We start from the raw sequence: 24,970 nt of genomic DNA, 5'->3' as shown, positions 1-24,970 counted from the left end.
ACGTAGCCGAACGGGAAACAACTAAATTGCACCATTTTCTGAAAAAACGGAGTGTTTTGAAAGGGCGCTGACAGAGAGTGGAAGTTTTTACCTCATTAAAGGATGAGGAGTTGTTCGCACGTTGTACTACAGATAGGAACGGCACAGCAGGAAATGTTAATATGGGATGTCGAGCGAGGCAGCGACACATAATCTGTTTACTTATGAGGACTTCTGCAGCTGTAATATGTCTGCTCCGGAGAAAGGCTTTTTCTTTTTGATTTCTTGATTTCTCTAATGGGCGTTGTTGTAATGTGTGCACGCTGATAACAAGGCAGAAAGAAACAGATGATTAGCAGCCGACAAAGTACATATATATACACACACACAGCGCCATGGCGTCTTAAAGTTGCCGTAGAGCAAAAACTCGATCATGTAGCTTGTCTCAGACTGTTGAACAGGCTGCTACCAGAAAATATAATCAAGCTGCTTTACCTTCCTGTGTGTTTGGATGCAGGCGGCGGCGCTGCTGAAGCGTCAAATCTACCGCCTGCAGTTCCTCCACAGAAATGTCAAATTAGACGTGCTAAATGGAGCACATCAGTTATTGCCTTCCATTGTGCTCAGGCCCTGATGCTTTTCCACTTTGCTCTCATTTAGCCCATTAAAAGTCGGGAGAGTGATAGACGTGATCCGTGGCGGGGCGGGAAGGGGAATACCAGAGCTGGGGGCCGGGGCCACTTGGAAACCTAAAACCTACACAGTGTCAGAGCGCTGTTTAATTTTGTCACTTCTTGAGCAAACATGGTGAGATTGATTGGATGTTTAGACAACAGCCTGTGGCAATGTTGCTCCAGAATGAAAGATGAGACGTCTGTAGCTGCCATCTGCATTGTTCTGCGAAATCAAAACTGAAATATGTCCCCGATAACAGATCTGAACTGTTCACAGAGCTGTCATGAATTATTATTTTTCTCCCTCCACCGTGCCACAGCTCTGTGTTTAAGATTCTGCTCTCGTTTTGGGATTGACATTGAAATTGACCTCCAACTCCAAATGAATATTCTCACTCAGCAGCTTCGGCCACCGGTGAAAAAGCCTCTTTGTAAAAATGTGTACAGACACAAGTAGGTACAAGTACCTCCTCCACTGCAGCAAAGCACAAACCAAACAACACAGTTAACAGTAAAGGAATTATTTGACATTTTGTGGATGATGTGGAATTGATTGTCTTTTGGATTAGGAGGATCAGGTTTTGGCTACTACAGTAGAAGCCACCAGTTAGCTTAGCATCGCTCAAAGGCTGCTGGAAGTTATGAATCCAATCCAAGAAATAGTCTGGCCCTTAAATCCACAGTAAAATGTACCGTAAATGTGTTATTTCCATGTTTCAGCTATATATTCACATCATTCTATAGCCACTGCCTTGCATCAGATTTATCATAATTATAGATAGCTGGATGGATGGATGGATGGATGGATGGATAGATAGATAGATAGATAGATAGATAGATAGATAGATAGATAGATAGATAGATAGATAGATAGATAGATAGATAGATAGATAGATAGATAGATAGATAGATAGATAGATAGATATCTTATTATTTTTATGGTTTCTGTTGTGGTTATTGTGGTTATTGTTATTATCATTATTGTTGAAAGAAAGAAAGAGGGAGAGAAAGAGGGAGAGAAAGAAAGAAACAGAGAAAGAAAGAAAGAAGAAAGAGGGAGAGAAAGAAAGAAAGAAATGAAGAAAGAAAGAAAAAAGAGAAAGAAAGAAAGAGAGAGAGAGAAAGAAAGAAAGAAGAAAGAGAGAGAGCGAGAACGAAAGAAAGAAATTCTTCTGCCAGGATACTCCAAAAGGAAATTTGCAGGGAAATAGAATACAAAGAGGAAATACAGTATATCCTACAATGTCTAAAACAATAAAATATACACTACAAGTGCAAAGGGAACAACTTAGACATAGTCTTCTACATCATTTGAGTGCAATACATAATTTAAAAACGATATAATACTAGTGCAAAAGGGACATATTATTATATATATATATTCTGTTCAGGAGTTGTACAGTCTGACTGCCACAGGGAGGGAAGTTTATTCACATTTCTCTGTCATTCAATCTGACTAATTTGCTGTCATTGGAAACTCTACAGCTCATAATGGTTCAGCCACAGATGCAGAGATGTGTAAGCACCGATAGCATCGCAGCCGTCCTCATGTAGGTCAGTTTCTCATCCTGCTATCAGATCCTTCATCTGCAGACTCTTCTCGGAGGAGGCCGACGGTACGGTAGCTGTAGCTGTTGTGCAGAGCAGCTCCCAGGTGTAAAAGCAGGGTGTGTGCAGCTGTGTGAATGTGAAAGCCAACGTGCAGTGTGAAGACGAGGGGAAGCAGGAGGCTCGATTAAACGGAAAGCCCCACGTCAGATTGATTCAGACGATTAGAGCCAGAAACAACCGAGCGGCGACGTCAGAGCGAATTTCTCCGCTTCTTCTCGGACGCGGGTGATGACGGACGGCGGTCCTGTGTGGCTGAAGCATCGCTGCGGGGTCACAGTCTGAATCTGTGGGGTTAAACCAGCTCTGTCAATCCAGTTATGTCACCGCCCCGACGCTGCCCTGCCCCCGATGATATCCCAGCCCCAGAAACTGTTGATGTTTGACATCTGCCTGCGTTTGGATGCCTGCTCTCTTGTCATATTTTTGGAAAGGCAGAGCCCATGATGGCCCGTTTTCGCAGCCGGCCTCGTTGTCTGGAGATCACGGACGCCCCGAGGTCTCTTGTCACGTTAGGGGTCTTGCAGCTGAGTCACTGTGGCGGAAAAGGAAGCTTATTTCTCTTTATCTCCAGTGTGGAAAATAAAAGAGGAACACCCACCCTGAATTCTTTTTAGATCTTGCCAATCTGTGATGTTCATCGCATTTCCAGGAGTTTTTCTCTCCCTTGGTAAACCCACTTTGCCTCTACCTGCCTCATCTAGTTAAGTGACTGCCGCTGTCTGCTGGAATACCTTTTGACAGCCCGCAGACAACTTGTTGCTCTCCAACAAAGGTGGGCGTTTGTGTGTATAAAGAGACTGAAAGTGTTTTGAATCCATCTATGGGTTATACGTGTAGGTGGAAGGGAGCAGGAGAGATGGAAAAACAAAAGCAGGATGCACGGCATGCTGATCTATCCAGGCTTCCGTGGGTGTCGCAGCGGCAATCTGTGCTTCTCCTCTGACGATTTCGCCGTCGACGATCGTTGAACTTTTATTTCAAAGCCCGTGCCCTCGAAACAAACGGAGGCTTTTTCCGCAATTAACGCGGCTGAATAATCTCCCGCTGTGTCAGACCAGACGTGTCTCGTTACGTCACTGCCGGTATGACACAGAGATAGATGAGTAGGTGAAAAATATGGAGAAGAGAATCTAGAGTTTTAACTAGGCCCAACACTTCACGGGTATCACAGATGCAGTCCGGGATAAACCAAACTGCAGGGCTGTGATTAGACACGGCAAGAAGGAGGAAGACTCAGAGGTCTGCTGCTGTTGGTGTCACTCGATAAGAGACAGAAAAACACTTTGTGACGGCGCACAATAAGCCCTGACGAATGGTCCGCTAGCCCCCAGCTGGTACGAGACATCGCCCCAGCAGGGCCGCGCATCGGCAGTGGCAGGGCCGGGGCCCGTTTCCCCAGACATCACGGGGTGACAAGCGTAAGGCCTCAATGTGGTGGCTTTATTCCTCCCCCCCTCTTCCCCCGAGGCGTGCCGTAACGCGGGGAGGCTGCAACAAGGAGGACTGTGTGTTCCTGTCCTGTCTCTGCGCTGCTCCGAAGTGATGTAAAGAAGGAGAAGCCGGAGCAGAGGAGGAGGAGGAGGAGGAGGAGGAGGAGGAGGAGGGCAGGCTAGAGTCGGCACGGTGACGCCGACAGAGGGATGCAAGCACGTTTTTCAGCAGCCGTTTGAAAGGCACGGTGTCTGTCAATAATACAGCTGACACTGTCACACACTCACACACTCACACTGACATCTTGTTCTCCCCCCGTCCGTTCCACCATGTTGTTTTTTTCTCTCTCAAGATTTTTTTTACCTCCCGTCTTCCTGTGTGTGAGAACACTGTTGTTTTTTTTGTGCCAACACTGTTTAGAGCAAACTCACATACTGTACAATTGTATGTGGCCTGTGAGAAAATTTCATTTTTCTATTATTTAAAGCAGAAGTAAGCGATATTTTTGTGTTAATATAAGTCTTAAATAGTTCTATCTTCCGATGGCAATCACTTACATAGAGTGTTTGGTCTGAAACACGGGTCTGTCAGTCACTTTTCTTGTATCCTACAAGTTTTATCCAATGAGGAGAGAGAACGGCATAAAGGGGCAGTCCTCTCTGTGTGTGCAGCCAAGGGATGCACCTGAATGTGGTGACGTAGGGACGAGGACCAATAGATCCATGACGAGGGCGGGGGCGGCTAACTCCATCGGCTGACAAGAAGTTATGGTGCGTTCAGGGCAACCCATAACTCGTGTTTTTCCGACCTGTGAAGTCGTACCAGTTCGATCTGGTACGACTTCACGGGTCAGAAGTTACGAGTGGCCGTTATAGTGACTTTCACAGGTAAAACAGGTCGGAGAAACACGAGTGGGTTGCCTGGAACGCTACAAAGTCGTAAGTCGTGACTTGAAGCTGTAATTTACGGTTTCAAAAGCCTGCCTGGAACGCAGCATTAGCCAAAACGACCGGATCGCTTACTTCTGCTTTAATTTAATGTATTGGTTTATTTGACAGGGACAGTGCAACACCGATCAACAGAATTTAAAAGAGACTGCAAGTGAGCCAGAGTTAGCCAGTAAGGCTATTTATGGCCCACTAGTATAGCACTTCAAATCCCATAATACACTGCAACAGCTACCGTATGGCCTGTGAATATTCTCATTCATCCAGGTCATAGTAGTTATCTCAAGGAAATATCAATCGATCGCAACTGAACTTGGTTATATACTTGGTAACCGAACCCAAAACATACATGAACTCGCAGACAAGAAAATACGATGAATGGACAAAATGGCATAGGACAGAAAACTAGGCTAAATATATGTATTTTGTTTACAAATCATAGTGCAGTTTTCATGTCATGGAGGGATTTGGATGTTTCATAATGTGTGTTTTGGACGGTTCAAAAGTGAGCTCTATTTGCCGCCATTACTGTATATGAAAATCTGTTGGTGAATTATCGATTTTGGGTGAAGTATCCCTTTAACGTACCTCAGACTGTTCAACAATCATTTTTTCTTCCTTTTCTTTTTCGTGTCTGAGCTAAAGACCGCTAGCATCCCACACAGCGCTATGGTAGCCATGATTGACAGTTTGTTGTCACGCCTCCCCATTGGCCTATTAACTTCCACACGGTCGTGGATGATGATTGGTCGGGGTCATACTTGTAGTGTTGCCAGTCTCCTGAGTGTTTAATCTGACATGGTGACCATCGTGTAGTCTGATCCCGGCATTAGAGGTTCACGTCTGCAGAAATGATTGTGATATTTAATACAGTTGATTTATTTGCATACATTTCCTGCATGATTTATGTATTTTAATGCACGGAAGAAAACTGCTTGATCTTTAATTAATCCGTTCATTCATTAATACCATCAAAAACGCAAAGATATTCCATTGAACATTAGATAAAACAACAAGTCCCCATTGAACATGTTGCTTTAGAAACTTTGCATATAGATTTTCTCGTAATTGACTGACTTTAGACAAACTAAAGATGAAAAACGTACTAATGTCTAATGCCTAGACTCGTCAGACTGGTGTAATCTGGATTCTAAATCCTTGGTTAAAACCACTTTTATTCCGTCTCTGCAGTTGTGCAATTAATTTGACATTTTATGATACTTCCATGCAGCCGCCTCAGAGTCACATCAGCCCTTTTAAGTGGACAGACATCTCTCCAATTAACTTGGAATTATCGCCGCAGAAATATCAACACTCACTTCTGCCAAATTAGCTCTGTGAACCCAATTTCCTCATGGGAAGCGTTAGATGTTTGGTGCAGCCGGAGCCAAAGCGATGCTGCACAGTCGGTCCTGTGTTTATACATGTGCGTTAGAGGTGTCAAACTCTGTCTCTTTAAAGAAGTCGTTCGTGTGACTTCGTGCCGTTGCCGTGGTGGCACGCAGACCTCCTCAGCCTGCAGAGGATGAGACACAAGCAAACAGACGACATGATGAGACCATTAACTAAATCACTGTACGCCATCTGACTAAAGAGACTGTCAAGGCTCCATGCATCACATGGCCAGAGCTGACCCAAATACAAAAGAGCTTTTATCAAGAGACGTAAACAGACGACAAGCTGCCAGCGTGGATTTAAGTGTCTTTTGTAGTTTTTAAAGGATTATGATTTGAAGGACTTTTTGCCCTACTGTACCAGGATGGATGGATGGATGGATGAAGCACCTGCTAATAATGTATAAAGACCGTAACAACATGTACATACACTTCCCTGAAGTTTCATTTTGATCTTGTCAGCAGTGATGTGATGAAATTAATAATTAAAACGCGGCTTTTTGGAGGCTGCAGCTGCGAATCTGCCTTTAAAACTGCAAAAAACGTGTCACTGTAAACAAACAAACCGACAAGACGCTTCATTTTTAAACTGAGAACATCTCCCGACAAGGATTCCTGGGGAGCGGTGTGATTTCCAGCAGCGCTCCTATTTTTTTTCTTTATACATTTAGATGTTATTTGCAGACAGTTAATTCTCCAGCGGACCTCTGCGATGACACCAGCTGGGGTTCCTAGAAGATTTATGAAGCAGCTGGGAAGCCACCGTGTGTTATGTAACACAATACGAATGAGGCGGTGCCAAAAACTACCATCCGTTCAGCCTCAGTCTGCAAACATCTGCTCCACTTTCACACCCTTGAGCAAGGCATTGGCTCCCCACCAGCTCCCCGGCCTTTCATTAGAGGGACATTTTATTGTCGGGGTGTTTGGATTTGAAATATCACCACATTTCTGCGCCTCATCACAGAGAAAGAGTCAAAAGAAAGTTTGGTAATCTGCACCAAGTTGGAGTTTCAAAAGGATGTTTGACCCATTTACAGCTGATTGGCTTAAATGGTGAAGCATCGAGCTGACGAGCGGCATCAGATTCCCATTAACCTGCAGTACACACACTCATTCATCTGCCGTGTTGGAGGTGGACCAGACTGAAAAGGGAGAGCAGGGCCAGGCAGGAAAGCAGAGCTGAAAGTCTTTAAGAGTGTAAAATCACATTATCTTTACTCAAGGCCGTCATGCTTTCTGAATGTCGTCAGGTCGGAAATCTCTTATGTACTGTATAGCCTTACCTAGAAAACTGGCTGAATGACTGGATGACTCATATTCTAGAGTACAAACTCCTCATTTTGAGATCAGCAATACAAGTGAGCATTAGCTGCACATGAGAATGATAATAATGGTGATAATTAACAAAAGAAAGCAGATTTTTAGGTCATTTGGGTTGATCTCAGGGCTGAGTATCACTACTGATTTGATTCTGATTCACAAGGTCCCCATTTCGATTCGATATTGATTCATTTGGAGATATTTCAGTTTTAATACAGAGATTTTCACAAAATAATGTTGCAAATTGCACAAAGATGGAACTCTCTAACCTGGTTTATGATCAAAAAATGTTCATGTTTATATTAAATTGACCAAAAAAGCAGTTACATCCATGCACATTTATATAAAATGACCCACTCCAGAAGTAAACAGTGCAATGGCGGACATTAAAAGATCGATTTTATGAATCGATGTTGGATTTTTCAAATGAAGATCGATAGAAATCAGAACCAGAGGAATTAAAATTAAAATTTGTACACTGCCCCTCATGATCCCTCAAACGTTTCCTCACTGCAACATGTTATCTGACATGAAACTTCAATTCTCTGAATGAATTTTTATTTATTTTTTATTTAAATGTACATGGCAAAAAAAGAGAGCAAAAATTCTGAAAACAAATATAGAAACCAAAGAAAAACAGTGATGGAGGTTGGTGATGGAGGTCAGAGGAGCCAGAGGTGCTGCTTCAGCTCCTGCAGCGTGGCGCGATGCAGCCGGAGTGGAGTTAAACACTTCTTCAGAAAATCTTTGCAGACTGTAAAAGAAGAGGAAGAGGAGACAGGACGACAGCAGGTGTATTACAGCCAACAGATGCACGCATGTCTGTACATTGTGCACCGGTGATGTCCTTACTGTCGGACAGCCGGCCGTCCATCTCCAGCTCGCTCTTGAGGAAGCGCTTGGTGCTGAACGCCGAGTGCTTGTGCAGGATCTCGTAGAGCACCACCCCCAGCTGCCACACGGTGGAGGGGCCGGCCCAGCACTGAGAGTGTTGGTGCCACTCAGGGGGGGCGTGTTCGGCCGTGCCTGGAATACAAAAGAGAGGAAGCTGTTTGAATTAGGGATGTCACGATTATAGATTTTCCTGGCACGATTATTGTCAGAGAAATAATCACGGTACTACGATTATCCCGATTATTATGCACTAATTAATTTCACAACACTATGAATGTGTAAAATCTAATATAGTGAATGAATGAATGAATGAATTTATTTATTTCGGTATATATCAAGCTTATACTGTATAACCGAAAGGGTGTAGGTTGAAGCCAAAGCTTATATACCCCTACCCCTTTTACCTTAAAAAATTAAAATAAAATAAAATAAAAAATATATATATATACGCATTAATACAATAGGATCAGATCACAGACATTTGAAATAAACCAGTACACTTAAATTTCTGATCACAACAAAATAAAGAATTGTACACAGCGCATAACCCAAAATAGTACAAAATCATTGAACTTAATTTTCCATACTGTAACGAGAAATGATGTTGTTCTTATAAAGTCTTTTAAAGCTGACTAGAGTACAGCATAGTTTAATATTTTCAGGACAATTATTCCAGATGTTTTAACCCCTCTAACAGAAAGACAGTGATTTTTTACAGTAGTTCGAGTCTTTGGTTTCTCAAATAATAATAGTGGTCTTCTCAGGTTATAACTGGTCAAAGTCAAAATATAACTACATTACTCATTGTTTACGCAAAATATTTCAAGTATCTATTAATATATGACCAATTCTTAATCCCCAGGGGAAACGTTTGAAATATTCAGGTCATGAATTGTCGTCTATACCAAATGTTTGCGTTTATTTTAATCGTTTTTTGTTTTGTTTTGCTTTTTTTAAATTAAAAATGACACGCTAACATTTAAATTCCTACCAATTCAATGTTACGTTAGTTAAATGGACCAGTATCTGAGCATTTACCTTTATTTTTGCAGCACATCTGCCAGTAAGGTTCCAACATCAAACGTTTGTGAAAGTAACGGTATTTAGGAATCTTTACAATTAAATAATTGTGGCGTTTAATACCACGATTAATTGTGAAAACAAGTAATCGTGACATCCCTAGTTTGAATGTAAAAGTCGGAGCCAGACGTGTAACTGTACCATAGAAAGAGCTGAAAACTGATTTGTCTTTTACAAAACAGCTCAGGCCGAAGTCTATGAGTCGGACGGCGGGGACCGTCCTGTTTGTCTGGATCAGGATGTTCTCCATCTTTATATCTCTGTGGAAGATTCTCATCTCCTGCAGGTACAGAGCTGCACCAACCAGCTGTTTCAGAAGGATCTGGGAGGAATAAATACTTTTAGAGAATGTGGGAGTTTTGCGGGGGAGTGTTAAAGTCTGGAGCTTTTTTTTTTTCAAATATCAGGACTCAGAAAGTAATATTTACACTAAAATAATGAACTGTAGGTGGTTTCTCACCCTGGCTTCTCCTTCCTCCAGACAGCCTCCCTTATTATCTCTGTATACGAGAAGGTCCTTTGAAGGAACCGGTCTTTCTAAGACCAGGATCAGCTTCTCGTCGAGGTCGAACCAGTCCAGCAGAGCGATGGGTGCGAACGCCCCCAGGCAGGTTTTCCTCGCGGCCTTGAGCTTCAGCATCGCCACCACCTCCATGGAGATCTCTTTGCCCTTACTTGTCTGCAAACACCACCAGGGAGTGTGAGGATGAGGATGAGGAGGGAAAGAAGCACCGCGGGTGTGCCGAGTTCATCCAGAGTGTAGCTGTCAGTGTTGGTCACTTACCATGTATTTGCAGTACACTTTGTCATGTGGAATGTGTTTGATGGCGACCTAGGAGATACAAGCGAGTTTGGGTTTGCGGTTTTTATGACATATCGTGCGTGTTTAGAAGGATGTGCGTCAGGGCCGGCCCCCTGGCATAAACACTCTATGTGGTTGTTTAGGGCCACAGCCGTTAGGTGGGGGGCCACATGATCAGAAAGGTACCGGGGTTCATCAAGTCATTTAAACATCCTGAGGTCTGCACGTGCAGCTATGAGCTTTATATGTAATGTGAAGTCAATATTCAGCTTCTTTTATCTCACATTTGAGACATTTGGTGAAAATAGAACGGCAGAATGACAACATTTGTGCTCAAAAAGCAATCTGACAAAATGTCATTTTAGACTTGTTTTCTACACGTATCTATTACTGTATTCATATCCTATTTCAAGCACCAAAACAGTTCATTCTCATGACTGAAGGAGTGTTTTCACAAGGGATTTGAAATGTTTCAAAAAGCAGACCTCAAATTTCCAGCATTTGTCCTAAATTGTTTCTTTCTACAGTGTTCTAGGACAAACTGGCCTCAGTGTGCTTACAGCGGAGTTCTAATATTTAGACATAAAACACTTGAGTATTGTTAGGCTATGTCTGCAAGTATCTTAAAAAGATCAATTTAGGAAAATATGTTAAATTCGAGAAAATGGCCTCAAACCTCAGAGGGCATAAACACGTCTGTATTCAGTTTAAACCAGTGATTTGGTGTTTGCGCTTAGAGTGCAGGGCCACAAACAAAAATCTTGTTTAGGGGGCCACCAAAGTCCTAGGACCGGCCCTGGTGTGCGTCTAGATCTTACTAGTAAACTGTCTTTTTTCCTGTAGCCGGCGAACACAGAGCCACAGCCCCCGTATCCGAGCCGCTGCTGTTGGACGTATCTGTCCTGAAATCGAGCCAGGGCAGCGTCCGCCGGGGTCAGCCTTTCCTCTCCATCCTCTCTGAGTTTCCGTTTCTCTCCCTTCACCCTGATGCCCCCGATGCGGCTCGGCCCGGGCGCCTTGGAAGCCCCCCTCTTCTTCTTTTTCTGGGCTGTTGCCTGGAGACCGGCCTTGCTCTTCGGCCCCGTATCTTCGTCGCCTTTGTGCCGCCGTGGCTCAGTCCCCTCAGATGTCCTGGCCTTCTTATCCTGCCTGGTCTTTACAGAATTGACCTTTCTTTTTTGTTTTTCAGTCACTGCAGTCCACGCACACAGTGCTTTGCTGCTCCCACGATCTACAATACAACACACAAACTGATTTAATGCCCATTTCTCCTGATATCAGTGACCACAGGTTCTAGTCTGGGCGCTCACACTTACCATGATCTACCAGCAGGGCCGGAGCGCCCTGATAGTCCATCTTCAGAGCTTTGTTTCTAGTTGAAGACGCTTCAAACCTGCAGTTTTCCATGAGCTTCACTTGATTGTGCTTGAGCCACTGTAATGTTCAGAACATGGAACTTCCAGGTCGGTCTCATAGTGGTGAGTGTTCCACAATATGCAAATTAGCATTCCATACGGAATCCTGCATCGGAATTGTCTGAATAGTTCAGTTCAATTTTGATTTATTTGCATTCAACATGTTAAAAACACGATCAAACTTTATTGGTAGAGCCCTTTTCATAAAGGAAGCAGCCCAAAGTGCTTTAAATGATAAAAAATAATAAATAGAGAAGGCATTTACTCTCATACACATTTGCATGCATTCATACTATTGAATGGAATTGACAGATTTTGACAGCCTTTCTACTAGCTACTGGAAAGCTACAGGCTGTCTCCAAACAATGCAACACCTATTGTGAAAAACTACATGTTAACTGGCCTGATCAGAAACCATTCTATTTCTGGTCTCCCCAAAGTGAACAGATAGATAGAGAAGACCGTTGGCCACCGCAAGTGGGGCTTTGGAGATAGAAAGGCTATCTTGGACTCAAATGGAAGCTTATGAATTAAGGACATTTTCTATATACATGTTAGGCATAGATATTCTCCATAAAGTGCTGAAAAATAATAATTTTCATGAGAATTTGTCAGGCGAACAGTACTTTTTTTATGTCTTTTTTGGGATGTTGAGGGTGATATCTTAAAATCGAGTTGCAACAAACCCCAGAATCTTTTTTTCCTGCCTCCCCCTATGTGTCAAGATACTCTCTGCCAAATTTTATAGTTGTATGACTATTTATGCCATTGTAGTACCTAAATATTTGCATTTATATCATTTCGCTAGCAAAATGACCCCAGAAAGGGGTTTTGGCCCCTGTAGCTTTCCAGCAGCTAGTTGACCGGGTTGTCCACCCAGGTTTTAATCCTTGAAGTTCCTAGAGATCATTTCTGGTGTCAAACCTTTTACAACGCTCCGTGTCCGTTTTTCAAAAAACTGGGATTTTGCCCCCTGGGTATACCCCCAAAAATGAAAACACTGAGGAATTAAAAACACTATCTTACACTCAACAATTTGCAATTTGCAGTGGGGAAAACACTAGAGAGTGGATAAAAACTAAGATTAAACTTACTGTAGTTATTCAGGTCCAACAGCGTGCAGCATAAATACAATTTTTGAAATATATTCTATCATAATAAATAAAAGTAGAAACAGAAATAGACACATGCATAATACATATACATATACATGCTACATAATAAAGTAGTTCAAAGTATGAATAGGTTACGGTTTGAGTAATGATTGATATACAGTTCTGGACACCAGCTCTTTCCCAGTTGTCATTATAACAGTCATTTTGTCACATTCAGCCAAACAGTGTTTTATGATCCCACTCTGATACTGATTATTAGTAATCAAAGATGCTGATTACTGATATATGTTCACAGAGAGACTTGGAAATCTATATGTCACCGTCATTTCCCGCTCAATGGTGAGTGATTTGTGCAGGAAACTCCTCTGATGTGTGTTATTATTACATTATCCGAACAGAATTAAACAGTTTTAGTGTTTTTTAAATCTCAAATCCACTTTAACAGGTTTAAGAAAAGGCTGTGGTCCCTCCGCGAGCTCACAGCCGGTGAGAAATCAGTCAAGTCATGCAGAGTGAATACAAAATGGGTTTTACATTTAATTCTAACTGGCATCAAATGGGTCTTAAAAAAGGGAAAGGCTTAAATTGCTGTGTCATGGTGGATGTCGGCTTGTAATCGCTGCCGTTAATGTCTCTGCCGCAGGAGCTCCAGTTTGAGCGGCTGACACGGGAGCTGGAGGAGGAGCGGCAGATCGTGGCGAGCCAGCTGGAGAGGTGCATGCTGGGAGCAGAGTCGCCGGCGGGAGACAGTACCAGGTACATCTGGTGGCACCAAGCTCCATTTTGCTGTTTTTTTTTCTGTTCTGTTTACATGTTTCCTGCACCGACAAGCAGCAAAAACAGTGGAGTATTTTCATTAGCATGTCCCGCTTAGAAGACAGGGCCCAGTTGTATCTTAGCAACCAAATGATGAGACGGTCGGTGCACATGGGGCTCAACAGCTGGTGTATGTATTTGAAAAACCAAAAGTAGGAAAGATCAAACAGTGTGTGTGTGTGTGTGTGTGTGTGTGTTACTGTTTCAGACTTTTCTCTCCAGCTTTTTTTATTGGATTTGGAAAAGTTTACACTGCAAAAACTTGTGCCAAACTCATTCTCCAAATTGAATTAAAAAGCCTTGTCTCCTGTTATGTTAAGAGCGGGGCTCCAACATTTGCTTGATTAATCAATTTCTTATCTGGCAGAAATATAATCACTAGCAATTTCAAAAATCGATTAATTATAATTTTTTCAGCTCTTTTTTTTTAAACAAAAGTTTAAAGAGAGAGAGTTTTTTTCTTTTAGGGATAGTTCAATATTTTGGCAAACTGGCCCATTTTCCATAATCTCTATAGTCATAGCAGTAGGTTTGTTACCTTTATTTGTCGGTGCAAGCTATTTTTAGAACGGCGGAGCAGAGCGGTGAGCTGCTCAGAGCTACGCTGCGGAGGCTAATGGGATTTCTTGGTTTCCCTCATCAAATACACAATCCAACAACTCCACAACGCTCTCATGGACAAGTTGTGACCTGCACATTCACCACGCTATGAAATAATAACAGAACGTTGCGAGACAGAGTTGTTTTAGAGGGAAATTCATGCAAAACCGCTGATGCGTGTTGCCTTCAGGGACAGTTTTTCAGCAAGCAGTCTCTGTATTTACCTAGAAAACAACTCATTTCACTTACGTTCTGTTATTATCTCATAGCGTGGTGAATGTGCAGCTCACAACTTGTCCACCAGAGCGTTGTGGAGTTGTTGGATTGTGTTTTTGATGAGGGAAACCAAGAAATCCCGTTAGCCTCTGTAGTGTAGCTCTGTAGTGTAGCTCTGAGCAGCTCACGGCTCTGCTCCGCCGTTCTAAAAACAGCTTGCACCGACAATTAAAGGTAACAAACCTACTGCTATGACTATAGGGATTATGGCAATGGGCCAATTTGCCAAAATGTTGAACTATCCCTTTAACTAATAATGATGGAAGTCATTTTAACAAAATATCCCCCAAAAAAGAGCTAATTGTTGTTGTTATATGGATTACAGCTGGCTGTAAATCATGCACGGCTGCCGACTCCTCTGTCAAACCACATAACACTAATGTGTGTACTCATGAGGGACGCTGCTGTTCAGCTAGTTGACAGTCACATTGCGCTGTCACAACCAGCACACATCACTCTGTGTGCAAACACAAACACAAACACTCACATCTGCTTCATCACCGCTGAGTTTAAAACTGGTGGATTCAGAATTAGTCACATTTGTCCGTTTTCATGTAACTAAAAATAGGGGAAGTGTTGGTTTTAGATGCTTTAATGTTCCTCAAATCTTCAGATATGTTGAATAATCGATATCACTGTATCAGATCAGAAGCAGGGCCTCGGCTTTGGTCATTATCTTGCAGATAGTAGTGTTTCTATATCCGGTTGTTGTTTCTTATCAGGAGAAGTGATTTGCCTCCAGCTGCAGGTGCTTTCTCAGCTCAGATAACACAGTGCAGTGTTTTTCTTCAGGTTATATAACGTGCCCGATCCCCAGCTGGGGTCAACTGACTCCAATTTGATAAGTGAATTGAAATTCACGTTTTATTTACAGAAGCTTCCTTTTCCTTCGAGTAGCTTGTACTGTAGATTGACAGTGGAGGGATGTTTTTGAGGCGAAAGATTCCCAAGATAGATTTTTTTATTACTATTATTATTTTCTTTTACATTCAAAACACTGTCTAGTTTCCTCGGCCCGGCCTGATTGGATATTGAGTGTTCGACTGTGGCTCTGATTTGATTTGCGTCTCTCTCTGCTCTCATCTCTCCTCCATTTCCTCCACCTCCTTTTCATATGCTGAAGCTCATCTGAGAAGTCGTTTGCATGGAGATCAGCAGGTATGATTTCTCACTTCTAGCCTTTCATGTTTTATTATCGAGGAAAATATGTATGTTTGAAAAGATAAGTTTGCGGAGGAATCGCTGCTTCAGGTTTCAAAACCTAAATTGACCGTGTGAAGTGATGTGATACCCACTTGTAGTGTAAGCAAAAGGTCCTGTGGAAGCAAAATGTGAAATATAAAACTACGGCTCTAAAGGTGATGCATTAAGATGTTTAAAGTCATTTCTCCAGAATGCAGCACCGACCGGTCGAGCGAGACGAAAACAATATTTGCTCCGGTCCAGATGAGCTTTGAATTTACTGCTCTGTCACAGATGCCTCTCTCTTCTATTTCCCCCGCTCGTTCTTCACTGTCGGTTTTTGCAATAAAGCAAAAGTCCTGCCAGACAGCGCTGTGTCAAAGCATCGCTACATTTCATCACTTAGATGAAGAGGATCCTGTCTGCGGAGGTGAAGCTATTAAACTGCCTTCACGCCAAGACGTCGTTTTGATGTTTTTTTCTGTTGTATTTTCCTTAGATAAATGTGTCAAAGATTCAACCCCCGTTCGCGTCTCTGTATTATCAAATAAATGTTTAACTAACGGCCTCTCCCAGGACTTTGCGTTATGTTTTTAACTGTATGACAGATGCTTCGGCAGGGGAGTCGCAGGGCGGGGCCATGGAGGCGTCTGGTCGCCACCTGGAGGCCGAGGAGGGACTCTACCTGCCTGAACCGGACCGCGCCTCCCTGCATGACAGTGAGGGTCTGTTAAATGTTCACACCACACGGGTCCAACAAAGTGAACAAACTTAAAATCTTAACTATATGTCTGTAACATTAAATATTAAAGGTTAGTTCAACATTTTGGAAAATTCTCCTATTGCCATAATCCCTATAGTCATATAGCAGTAGGTTCATTCCCTTTAATCATCGGTGCATGTTGTTTTGAGATCAGCGGGGCAGAGACGTGAGCTGCTCAGTGAACACAATGGAAGTGAATGGCACAAACTCATCAAATACACAATCCAACCACTCTAAAACGCTCTTGTGGACAAGTTGTGACCTGCACATTCACCACACTGTGAAATAATCATGTAACATTACGAGATGGAGTTGTTTTTGAGGCAAATGCAAAGCCGGAACTACATTCCAGACACGGCTGCACAAGTAGTTCCACTTCTTCTCGCGAGCGTTTTGGAGTTGTTGGATTGTGTATTTACCATTCACCTCCATTGTGTTCACTGAGCAGCTCACGTCTCTGCCCCGCTGATCTCAAAACAACATGCACCGATAATTAAAGGTAATGAACCTGCTGCAAATTTGCCAAAATGTTGAACTGTCCCTTTAAAACGCAAGAAATTTGGTATGTAATCACCAAACTGTTCCAAATTTGATAAATACAAAAAGGCGCCACTGTTCGTATTTAATTTAGTTTAGTTTAGTTTATTTAGATCCCCATTAGCTTTTGCCACGCAGCAGCTATTAATACCCAGTAGTTTCCTAAAATAGCTGTAAACTGTAGTTTACCATTCAACACCATTCAAACAAGATGAGTTCCTGCATTTGTCAGGGACTATTTTCAGCGGTGGATTAATCCACATTGTGTGCTCGAGTGAGCATTTGGGCCAGCAGGATGGTACGCGACTGTGTCAAAGTAAACTAGAGTGTGAGTTTACGGTGATGAAGGAAGGTGTCGCTCCGGTGCAGCAGCGCGGCCGACTGATGTGTTTGTGATCGTCTTTGGAAAACAATGAAGCTCCGCGGCTCAGAGGAGGACGATACATCAGACTCGTTAGTCGTCGCTTAGCAGATTTATCTTGAAGTTCAATGTCAGGTATTTTAGCAGCTAATAGAAGAAAAAAAATCTACCTCTAACGCATCGTTGCACTTTTATGATACAGTATGCAGGGCCGTTGCTAGGAATTCTGGGCCCCCTGAAAGAATACTGAAGTGGGCCCCCCTCTTATTATCTTTTTTTGTTTATTTCTCTGTTACTCTATGTTCCAATTATCATTATTAGTTTGCGGGGGGCTACTGTTGCTCCTGCATGGACTAAACTATTTTTAAAATAAGGCAGGGGGTGTTTCCTTGGAAAATAAAACATATTTCAAAAATATAGCATGTTTTCTAGCTTTGTTTTGATGCTGATGCAGCTTTAGTATGAAGATTAGTCAAGATTATATGCAGAACTATAATTGAATCATAGAAAGATGAGGCAAAAGGGGTTTTGTGGCCCCTACTGGGCTGTGGGGGCCCCAAGAATTGTCATCACCTTTCTCCCCTATGCAACGGCCCTGATGATATGAGAAATCTACGGCAATGGAAAGAAATGCAAAGACAGAAACACATTGTGCATCTGCATGTGTGTTTTCTTTTAATTGCAGTACTATTTTGATCTCTCAGGGCCACCGTAGAAAGTCTGAACCTCCGTAACAAATCCCACCTGTCCCACCTGTAATTAACACCACAGCAGGGGGCCGACGTGCAGCTGCTGCGACTCCTGCCAAGCCTCCACTGCCCGACTCTTCCTATCAGCCGGTCTCCACTCATCCCCCTCCCCCTGAATTTAATTCTTTATTTCCAACCATCTTGTTTTTTCCCGTATACACTCACACCTGGGAGCCTGTCGCTGTTGGACATTAGGCATCTTCACTGGAGCGCGTGACATTTCGGTCCGTCAAGCTTCCTCAAAGCTCGTGTTAAAAACCACCAGACGAGATGAAGGGAGGCTGATGGAGCGGTGGGGGTGGGGGGGCGGGGGTAGAGGGGCTGCAGCTGGTGCAGTTGTGTAATTCTTACGTGTGGAGTTTTTATCTTTCTGGACATGTGTTGGATCATATTACCGAAGATGTAGTTGCAACTGGATATAAAGACCAGTAGTGGACCCCCTTTCCTATTACAATACATTTCATCAGTAGTAAAAATATAGTCTCCGAGTGAGTAGCTCTTTGAAATGTTAAAAACAAATTTGCCTTTGGCCTTATTTATATTCCTCAGAGTTGCAGTGGTCTGATTGTGTAAAAATATCCTGCACACGCTGCCTCCTCCTTATCCTATAGGAGAAAGTAGGCCAGTATTATGGGAGCTGTACAGTACAGTATATGCAGATTGTTCCAGAAACAGCATAAAAGCTTAATGCAGATATCCATGCGTTTGTATATGCATAATGCCTTTTAACAAGTTGAGCGCCAAGTGAGATAATATGCTAATCTTAAACCGCTGCTTGCGACTGATGTGACGGATCAGTTTGATCACACCTCATGAAGAACCCTGGACGGTGATAATGTGCAGCAGCGGTGTTTCCTCATCTCATCTCTCTCTGTCTCTCTCTTTCTCCTCTCAGGCTCTGGAGGTCACTCCGCCCAGATGACCTCATACTCGGACAGCGGTTACCAGGACAGCAGCGTTAGTTACTACAGCAACCAGAATGTGGTGCGTTCGGAGCCGCGGGCCTCGATATCGAGGAGCCCGAGAGCGGAGGGTCAAGCCTCGGCACAGGTAGGCCTCATCTCCACCCGGCAACCCGCCTTTTTATTGTTTGTTTGAGTTATATTTTAAATCAGCTTGGAAATTAAATTGGACCAGAAAATATTAGAAATCACAAAGGTCAAAGCTCAGGTTTCATCTGGGAAACAACAAACAAACTGAAGATCAGACACCACGACTGGAGCTTCCTCATTAGACGTCTTCTTCATATGTGACTGATCTTCCAGACTGGTCCCAACAGTCCCACCTGAGTAATGACAGCTGCTGGGAGATCAATAATCGCTGCGGTGAATGATGAAGAACATCATCAAAAACCCTCCAATCAAATCCAGTCTTTCCTCTGAATTTTCTAAGACTCCCAACACTATCGGCTCCCCCTTTTTTTTTTTCTCACCGTGGCTAATAATTATACGCTCTTTGCTCGACAGTAGAAGCAGGAATGACAGATAATGGCGAGCCCCGTTCGAATTCTCTCTTGATTTATTCCACACCCAGCAGCCCCGCTGGATGGGCTTACATGTCTCGGCTCTTAATTTTCCTCCGAGGCGTTTGAGGCTTCGATGGATTAAGGCAGCACAGATCGGCATCCAGTTGGCTGAGTCTGTAATTGAGGGACATTTTACATTTGGTAATAAGGAGGGAAAAGTAAATGTTTGTCCCCCATAAATATGAAAGATTCTGTCAAAGTCTTCCCTGAGATGTAATATATGTACTTCTCGCAGAGCTCAGCCCACACTATAATGAATTTACACATTTATTCAAAGGCACGCACGCTCAGTTACATGGACAAATAAAAAAGATAATGATGCTTCATCAGATGATGAAACGTCCTCCCTCAGAGACAGAGTCTCCTCACTGGTAATTTGGCAAATATATTTGCGGATGGAAGCGGCGCGGTGTGGAAAAGTCTTCATTTTGTCAGGTATTTATTCAGGAAACAAGAGCCCGAGTGATTAATTGTCAGCAGCGTTATGAATATTATACTTGACATTTTAGTTATTTTGGGCGCCGGGTTCACAGCGACGCCAAGGATTACACCAATGCTAATTAAAAATCAGTAAAATGTCATTAAAATGTCATTTAATAAGGACATTGGAGGACCTTTCAGATAGTTTAGATTCGTCTCACAAAGGTTGGAGCAGCGTCCTTAACTGTCATATTATCTCATGTCAACAAACGAGTGTTAGAAATCCTAAAATGATAGAATCTCTGATGGATTTCATAGTGTTTATATCTCTACGCAGAATGTTTATGTTCAGAATCAGATAGTTTTTATTCATCATTGATTTTCCTGTTGTGTGCTGCATCGTCCTCAGCACTCCACTAGTTATCAAACACCCGTTTAATTGTGTACATAATTTAATTTAATGGAGTTTGCACAAGCATAATGACCTGTGCAAATGAAAGGGCATTTTATGAAGCTTTAATGAAAACAGGTGCCTCGTTATCACACTACAGGGATTAAATGTCACATTTACAGTACGGTGACTATGGTCTGTATCTCGCCCCCCCCCACCTCCCAGGCGTCCTGCCGGGTGTTGAGGAGGATGGCGTCGCTCCCCTCCAGGAGCCAATCCCCCGGCGGCACGGCCGGCACCGTCTCGCCGTCCCGCATCTCCCTGCGAACGTCCCAAGGCAGCACCTACGACTCGCCCATCCTGTCCGAGCCCAAACCGCTGGCCGCCGTGTTCCCCGGCACCTCCATGCCGCCGTCCTGCCCGTCGCCGACCTCCCCGACCGCCGGCACGCAGGCGCTGGGTGGCGGCGTTGGTGGTGTTGGTGTTGTTGTTGGGGGAGGAGGTATTTATATTTTTGTATTTATATTTTTGATTAGCACTTGAAAGATATATAAAACAGCAGAGAGAAAAGCAATATTGTGTGGTGATGTAAAGAAAATATGTGGATTATGCGTTGCTCAACTGGGCCAATAGAAAGTGAATTATTTGTTTCTTAAATGAATTTATGCTTGTGCAGTTTCTAAGGTGGATTGGTAATGAATTCCAAAAGTGCGGACCTCTAAATCTAACTGAGAACTGAGAGAAAGTAGACCTGAAAATAATTTTATCTTATTTGCTGACCTAGTGTTGAAATTATGAACCTGGGAATTGAACTAAAATACAGTTTGGAAACAGATTGGAAGTAACTTGTGAATGGATTGATAAACAAAAATACATATTTGAAAAGTAATTTGATAGTTCAACATGTCGGTGCAAGCTATTTTTAGAACGGCGGAGCAGAGCCGTGAGCTGTTCAGAGCTACGCTACGGAGGCTCATTATGGGATTTCTTGGTTTCTTTCATCAAACTCATCAAATACACAATCCAACAACTCCAAAACACTCTGGTGGACAAGTTGTGACCTGCACATTCACCACACTATGAGATAATAACACAAAGTTACGAAACGGAGCCGTTTTCGAGGGAAATACAGAGTCTGCTTGCTGAAAAACTGTCCCTGAAGGCATCGCGCATCAGCGGTTTTGCATGAATTTCCCTCTAAAACAACTCTGTGTGGTAACGTTGTGTTATTATCTCATAGTGTGGTGAATGTGCAGCTCACAACTTGTCCACCAGAGCGTTGTGGAGTTGTTGGATTGTGTATTTGATGAGTTTGATGAGGGAAACCAACCTACTGCTAAGACTATAGCGATTATGGCAATGGGCCAATTTGCCAAAATGTTGAACTATCCCTTTATTTGCTTGCCTTAAACCATAAGTCAACTTTACACAATTCTGTGTTCCTTTCTGAGGTGGGTTAGGAGGAGGCCTCGGTGGCGGCGGCGGCGTGCGGCTAGGCTCCACCCTCTCTCTGGTGGAGGGGCGGGGCCTGACGGGCTCGCCGCTGCGCTCGGGGATGACGGCGGTGCCGCAGCACTACGGCTCCACGCTGCCCCGACAGAGCCAGCCGCTGGCCTACGGCGCCGACCCGTACGGCCTGTACCAGAGGAGCGCTCTGCCGCGGCCCGACAGCCTCATAGGTCAGTGAACGCCACGCGGAGAACTCACATTACACATCAAACAACAGCAGAGTAATAGTCTAACTTTGTAGACTCTAATGGATTCTCTCTTTCCAAACATATTATCGCTGATTCTCTTTTAAATTGTTGCAACTTGTCATCATAATGCTGCACATTTCCTGGCTCACACTGAAGCAAGGCAAGAAAAATGACCATTAAGGGCTGCCATAGTTTTAAAAAGATCTGAAACCACCGGCCTGGATGCTCATTATCCAGCCAATCAGAGCAGGTCCATTTCTCATCTATTGTTTGGTTTTGATTTGCCCCGATTCCTCCTCGTTTTCCGTCTGCATTTGGACCACATTTCCCACTATATTCCCCATTTTTCACTAAAGTTGTTTCATTGTGTTAATAAGAGCAGCTCTGCCCCCACGTCTGTAATTAATGAGCTGCCATCCAGACTGGACAGCGTTGTTTCCAGCCCTCATGTTAAAGCTGTATCCACTCAGCAGAGTGTAAATGTCAGAAATATTTCAATATTTCACCAAAAGGCAAAGTTAGTGATTGTTCTACAAGATTTAATGACAAGGTCAGGGTATAGAAGGTCAAATTTAAAAGTCTTCATGCTCATTAAATACTCTATACTCGATACAGATTCATTATGGGATTCAATCAGAAGTGCAGACAACATAATATAAAGTCAGAAATCATAAAATCGTCCTTTATTTAACTTCTGAGAGTGGCTCGCAGCAAGTCATATGACTCATTAAACTCAATGGTGTAATAAAACTGTTACAGCTGCATTAAACTTCCATGAGAGAATAGATGTGCATAAATATCTTTACTCTTCAATCGGAGCTGCGTGAGGTGATAAAATCGGCGGTTTATCTCGGGGAGAGGGTGGGTTGAAAAGTATCTATCACATCCAAGAGTCCCCGTACAGTAATGCCGCTGCGGTATTGAATTACGCACTGACATGAAAAGACACGAGTGGATGCGTGCGACTGTGAGTGATGGGCTCCATCTTTAGAAATATTCATGGTGAGAGACGAGGTCAGCCGAGGCCCCGGAGGGTTGACGGGTCAAATCCAACCAGGTCGGAATCTGGGCCGGGAAAAAAAACGAACTCAAGTTTCCTCCCGGAGAGTCGCAGCACTGCAGTGATAGACGTTGTATGTGTGTGCATGTGTGTGTGTGTGTGTTTGTAAATACACAAAAACCAGGCTCCACACAGAATCGACGCCACTTCCTCTGTTGATTTAATAACCTCTCCTTTTGTCCGGGGAAAAGTTGACTGAGCGGCGCTGATCTAATATTGTAGCACGCAAAGCTACATTTCTGTTTTCTGAGCAGCAGCAGCAGCAGCAGCAGAGTTCCCTCTATCTCCGTGCAGCAGTGAGAAATATCAAATAAAGCTGCATGTTGAACAAAATAACTTTTAGGCAAACTGCAAGCTCTGCAGGTGATTGTATCTCCAATCCAGGCTTAGGGAGTTCATTTCATGGAGTTTTTGGTGGAATTATCTTACTGCACTGGCAGATAATGCTGCTGGGTTTGATAAAGAAAAAAAGAAAAAAATTATTTGATGCAAGCCAGTGTGAGAAATAAGGAGTGTAATCTTTGAAGGGGAGGATTTCACTTGTACCTGGTAGATGTTTTGAACTCAGACTTAATTTTTAATCGTGTTGGTGGCTGTGATTGATGTGCGGCGTAAAGAGAGGAACCAGACAGAGAGATCACAGCGCAGAATTTAGAAGAAAAGAAGTAAACACGGGCGCGAAGGAGCGCGGCGCAGTGGATCAGAGAGGTGCGCGGGGAACTTCATGCTACAGTTTCTCTCTCTCAGCCCACACTTGCAAATTGACGGCTGAAGGGACGAAGCACGTCGGCGTCAATTGGTCTTAATGCGAAGCAGTGGAGAGGAAACAACGGTCCACTTAGACCGCAGGAGCCCGCTTTCCTCCAGAAGTATTTCATGCGGCTGAATCATAACTCTGTACTCAGAATTTAAATTACATCTGGAAAGCTTGCCAGTGTTAACAAGCTCCAACAACTACTTCACTTTAAACCTCGCCTATGGATCCTTTATTATGCAGCATCCAAACATATAATGAACTATTATGTTTTACCCAGTCCTTTCATATTATAATTTATCGTACATATAGTAAAGAAGCAATAAATTGCAGATGAGTCACAGTTGTCTATATGTAGTTTAAGGGCTGCATATAAGAAGAGCCACAGTATCAATTGATCGTTTACATCAGGGGTGTCAAACTCATTTTAGATCAGGGGGCCACATGCAGCGCAATTTGATCTCAAATGGGCCGGACCGGAAAAATAACAGAATAATAACTTACAGTATAAATAAAGAGAACTAAAAACTTGTTTTAGTGCAAAGAAGTACATTATTAAGATGTTTACATTAAAGGGATAGTTTAACATTGGCAAATTGGCCCATTGCCATAATCCCTACAGTTTTAGGAGTAGGTTCATTACCTTTAATTGGCAGTGCAAGCTGTTTTTAGAACGGCGGAGCAGAGCCGTGAGCTGCTCAGAGCTACGCTACGGAGGCTAATGGAATTGATTGGTTTCCCTCATCAAACCCCTAAAATACACAATCCAACAACTCCAAAACGCTCTGGTGGACAAGTTGTGAGCTGCACATTCACCACGCTATGAGATAATAACACAACGTTACCAGACAGAGTTGTTTTAGAGGTAAAAAACTGAAAAACAGAACGGTTTTGCATGAATTTACCTCTAAAACAACTCTGTCTCTTAACGTTGTGTTATTATCTCATAGCGTGGTGAATGTGCAGGTCACAACTTGTCCACCAGAGCGTTTTGGAGTTGTTGGATTGTATATTTGATGAGTCTGATGAGGGAAACCAAGAAATCCCATTAGCCTCTGTAGCGTAGCTCTGAGCAGCTCACGGCTCTGCTCCGCCGTTCTAAAAAATACTGTAGCTTGCAGTAGGTAACAAACCTACTCCTAAAACTAAAGGGATTATGGTAATGGACCAATTT

General features: G+C 43.1%; 2 protein-coding genes across 6 annotated transcripts in view; one reads left to right on the top strand and one right to left on the bottom strand.

Moving 5' to 3' along the window:
• The window catches only part of LOC146990937 (plakophilin-4-like), a 56,757-nt gene that overhangs the window by 2,908 nt on the left and 28,879 nt on the right, over positions 1-24,970 (top strand). The window contains exons 2-7 of one of the 4 annotated variants that reach the window (XM_085801661.1): positions 13,309-13,421; positions 15,481-15,515; positions 16,160-16,258; positions 18,845-18,999; positions 20,511-20,787; positions 21,737-21,964. In XM_085801661.1, the coding sequence (XP_085657787.1) occupies positions 13,309-13,421; positions 15,481-15,515; positions 16,160-16,258; positions 18,845-18,999; positions 20,511-20,787; positions 21,737-21,964 (907 nt within the window). Of the gene's footprint in view, positions 1-13,308; positions 13,422-15,480; positions 15,516-16,147; positions 16,265-18,844; positions 19,000-20,510; positions 20,788-21,736; positions 21,965-24,970 lie in introns of all 4 variants that reach the window. The other 3 variants (XM_085801653.1, XM_085801646.1, XM_085801637.1) reach the window with 3 other exon arrangements.
• LOC146990938 (serine/threonine-protein kinase pim-2-like) lies at positions 7,983-11,607 on the bottom strand. 2 transcript variants are annotated; one of them, XM_085801683.1, is made up of 7 exons: positions 11,452-11,607; positions 10,954-11,366; positions 10,118-10,165; positions 9,794-10,012; positions 9,475-9,655; positions 8,212-8,385; positions 7,983-8,113 (listed from the first exon to the last, which is right to left on the bottom strand). In XM_085801683.1, the coding sequence occupies exons 1-7, from the start codon at positions 11,540-11,542 to the stop codon at positions 8,022-8,024; spliced, it is 1,218 nt and encodes a 405-aa protein (XP_085657809.1). In that variant the 5' UTR covers positions 11,543-11,607; the 3' UTR covers positions 7,983-8,021. The 2 variants fall into 2 exon arrangements, with proteins under 2 accessions (XP_085657809.1, XP_085657800.1); XM_085801674.1 differs by having other exon boundaries at positions 7,983-8,385.

This window comes from Trachurus japonicus, chromosome 2, assembly GCF_045865225.1.
Source record: "Trachurus japonicus isolate A0001 chromosome 2, Traja_1.0".
Classification (NCBI taxonomy): domain Eukaryota; kingdom Metazoa; phylum Chordata; class Actinopteri; order Carangiformes; family Carangidae; genus Trachurus; species Trachurus japonicus.
Note: the sequence above shows the minus strand (reverse complement) of the source record. Positions and strands in the feature narration are given on the sequence as shown.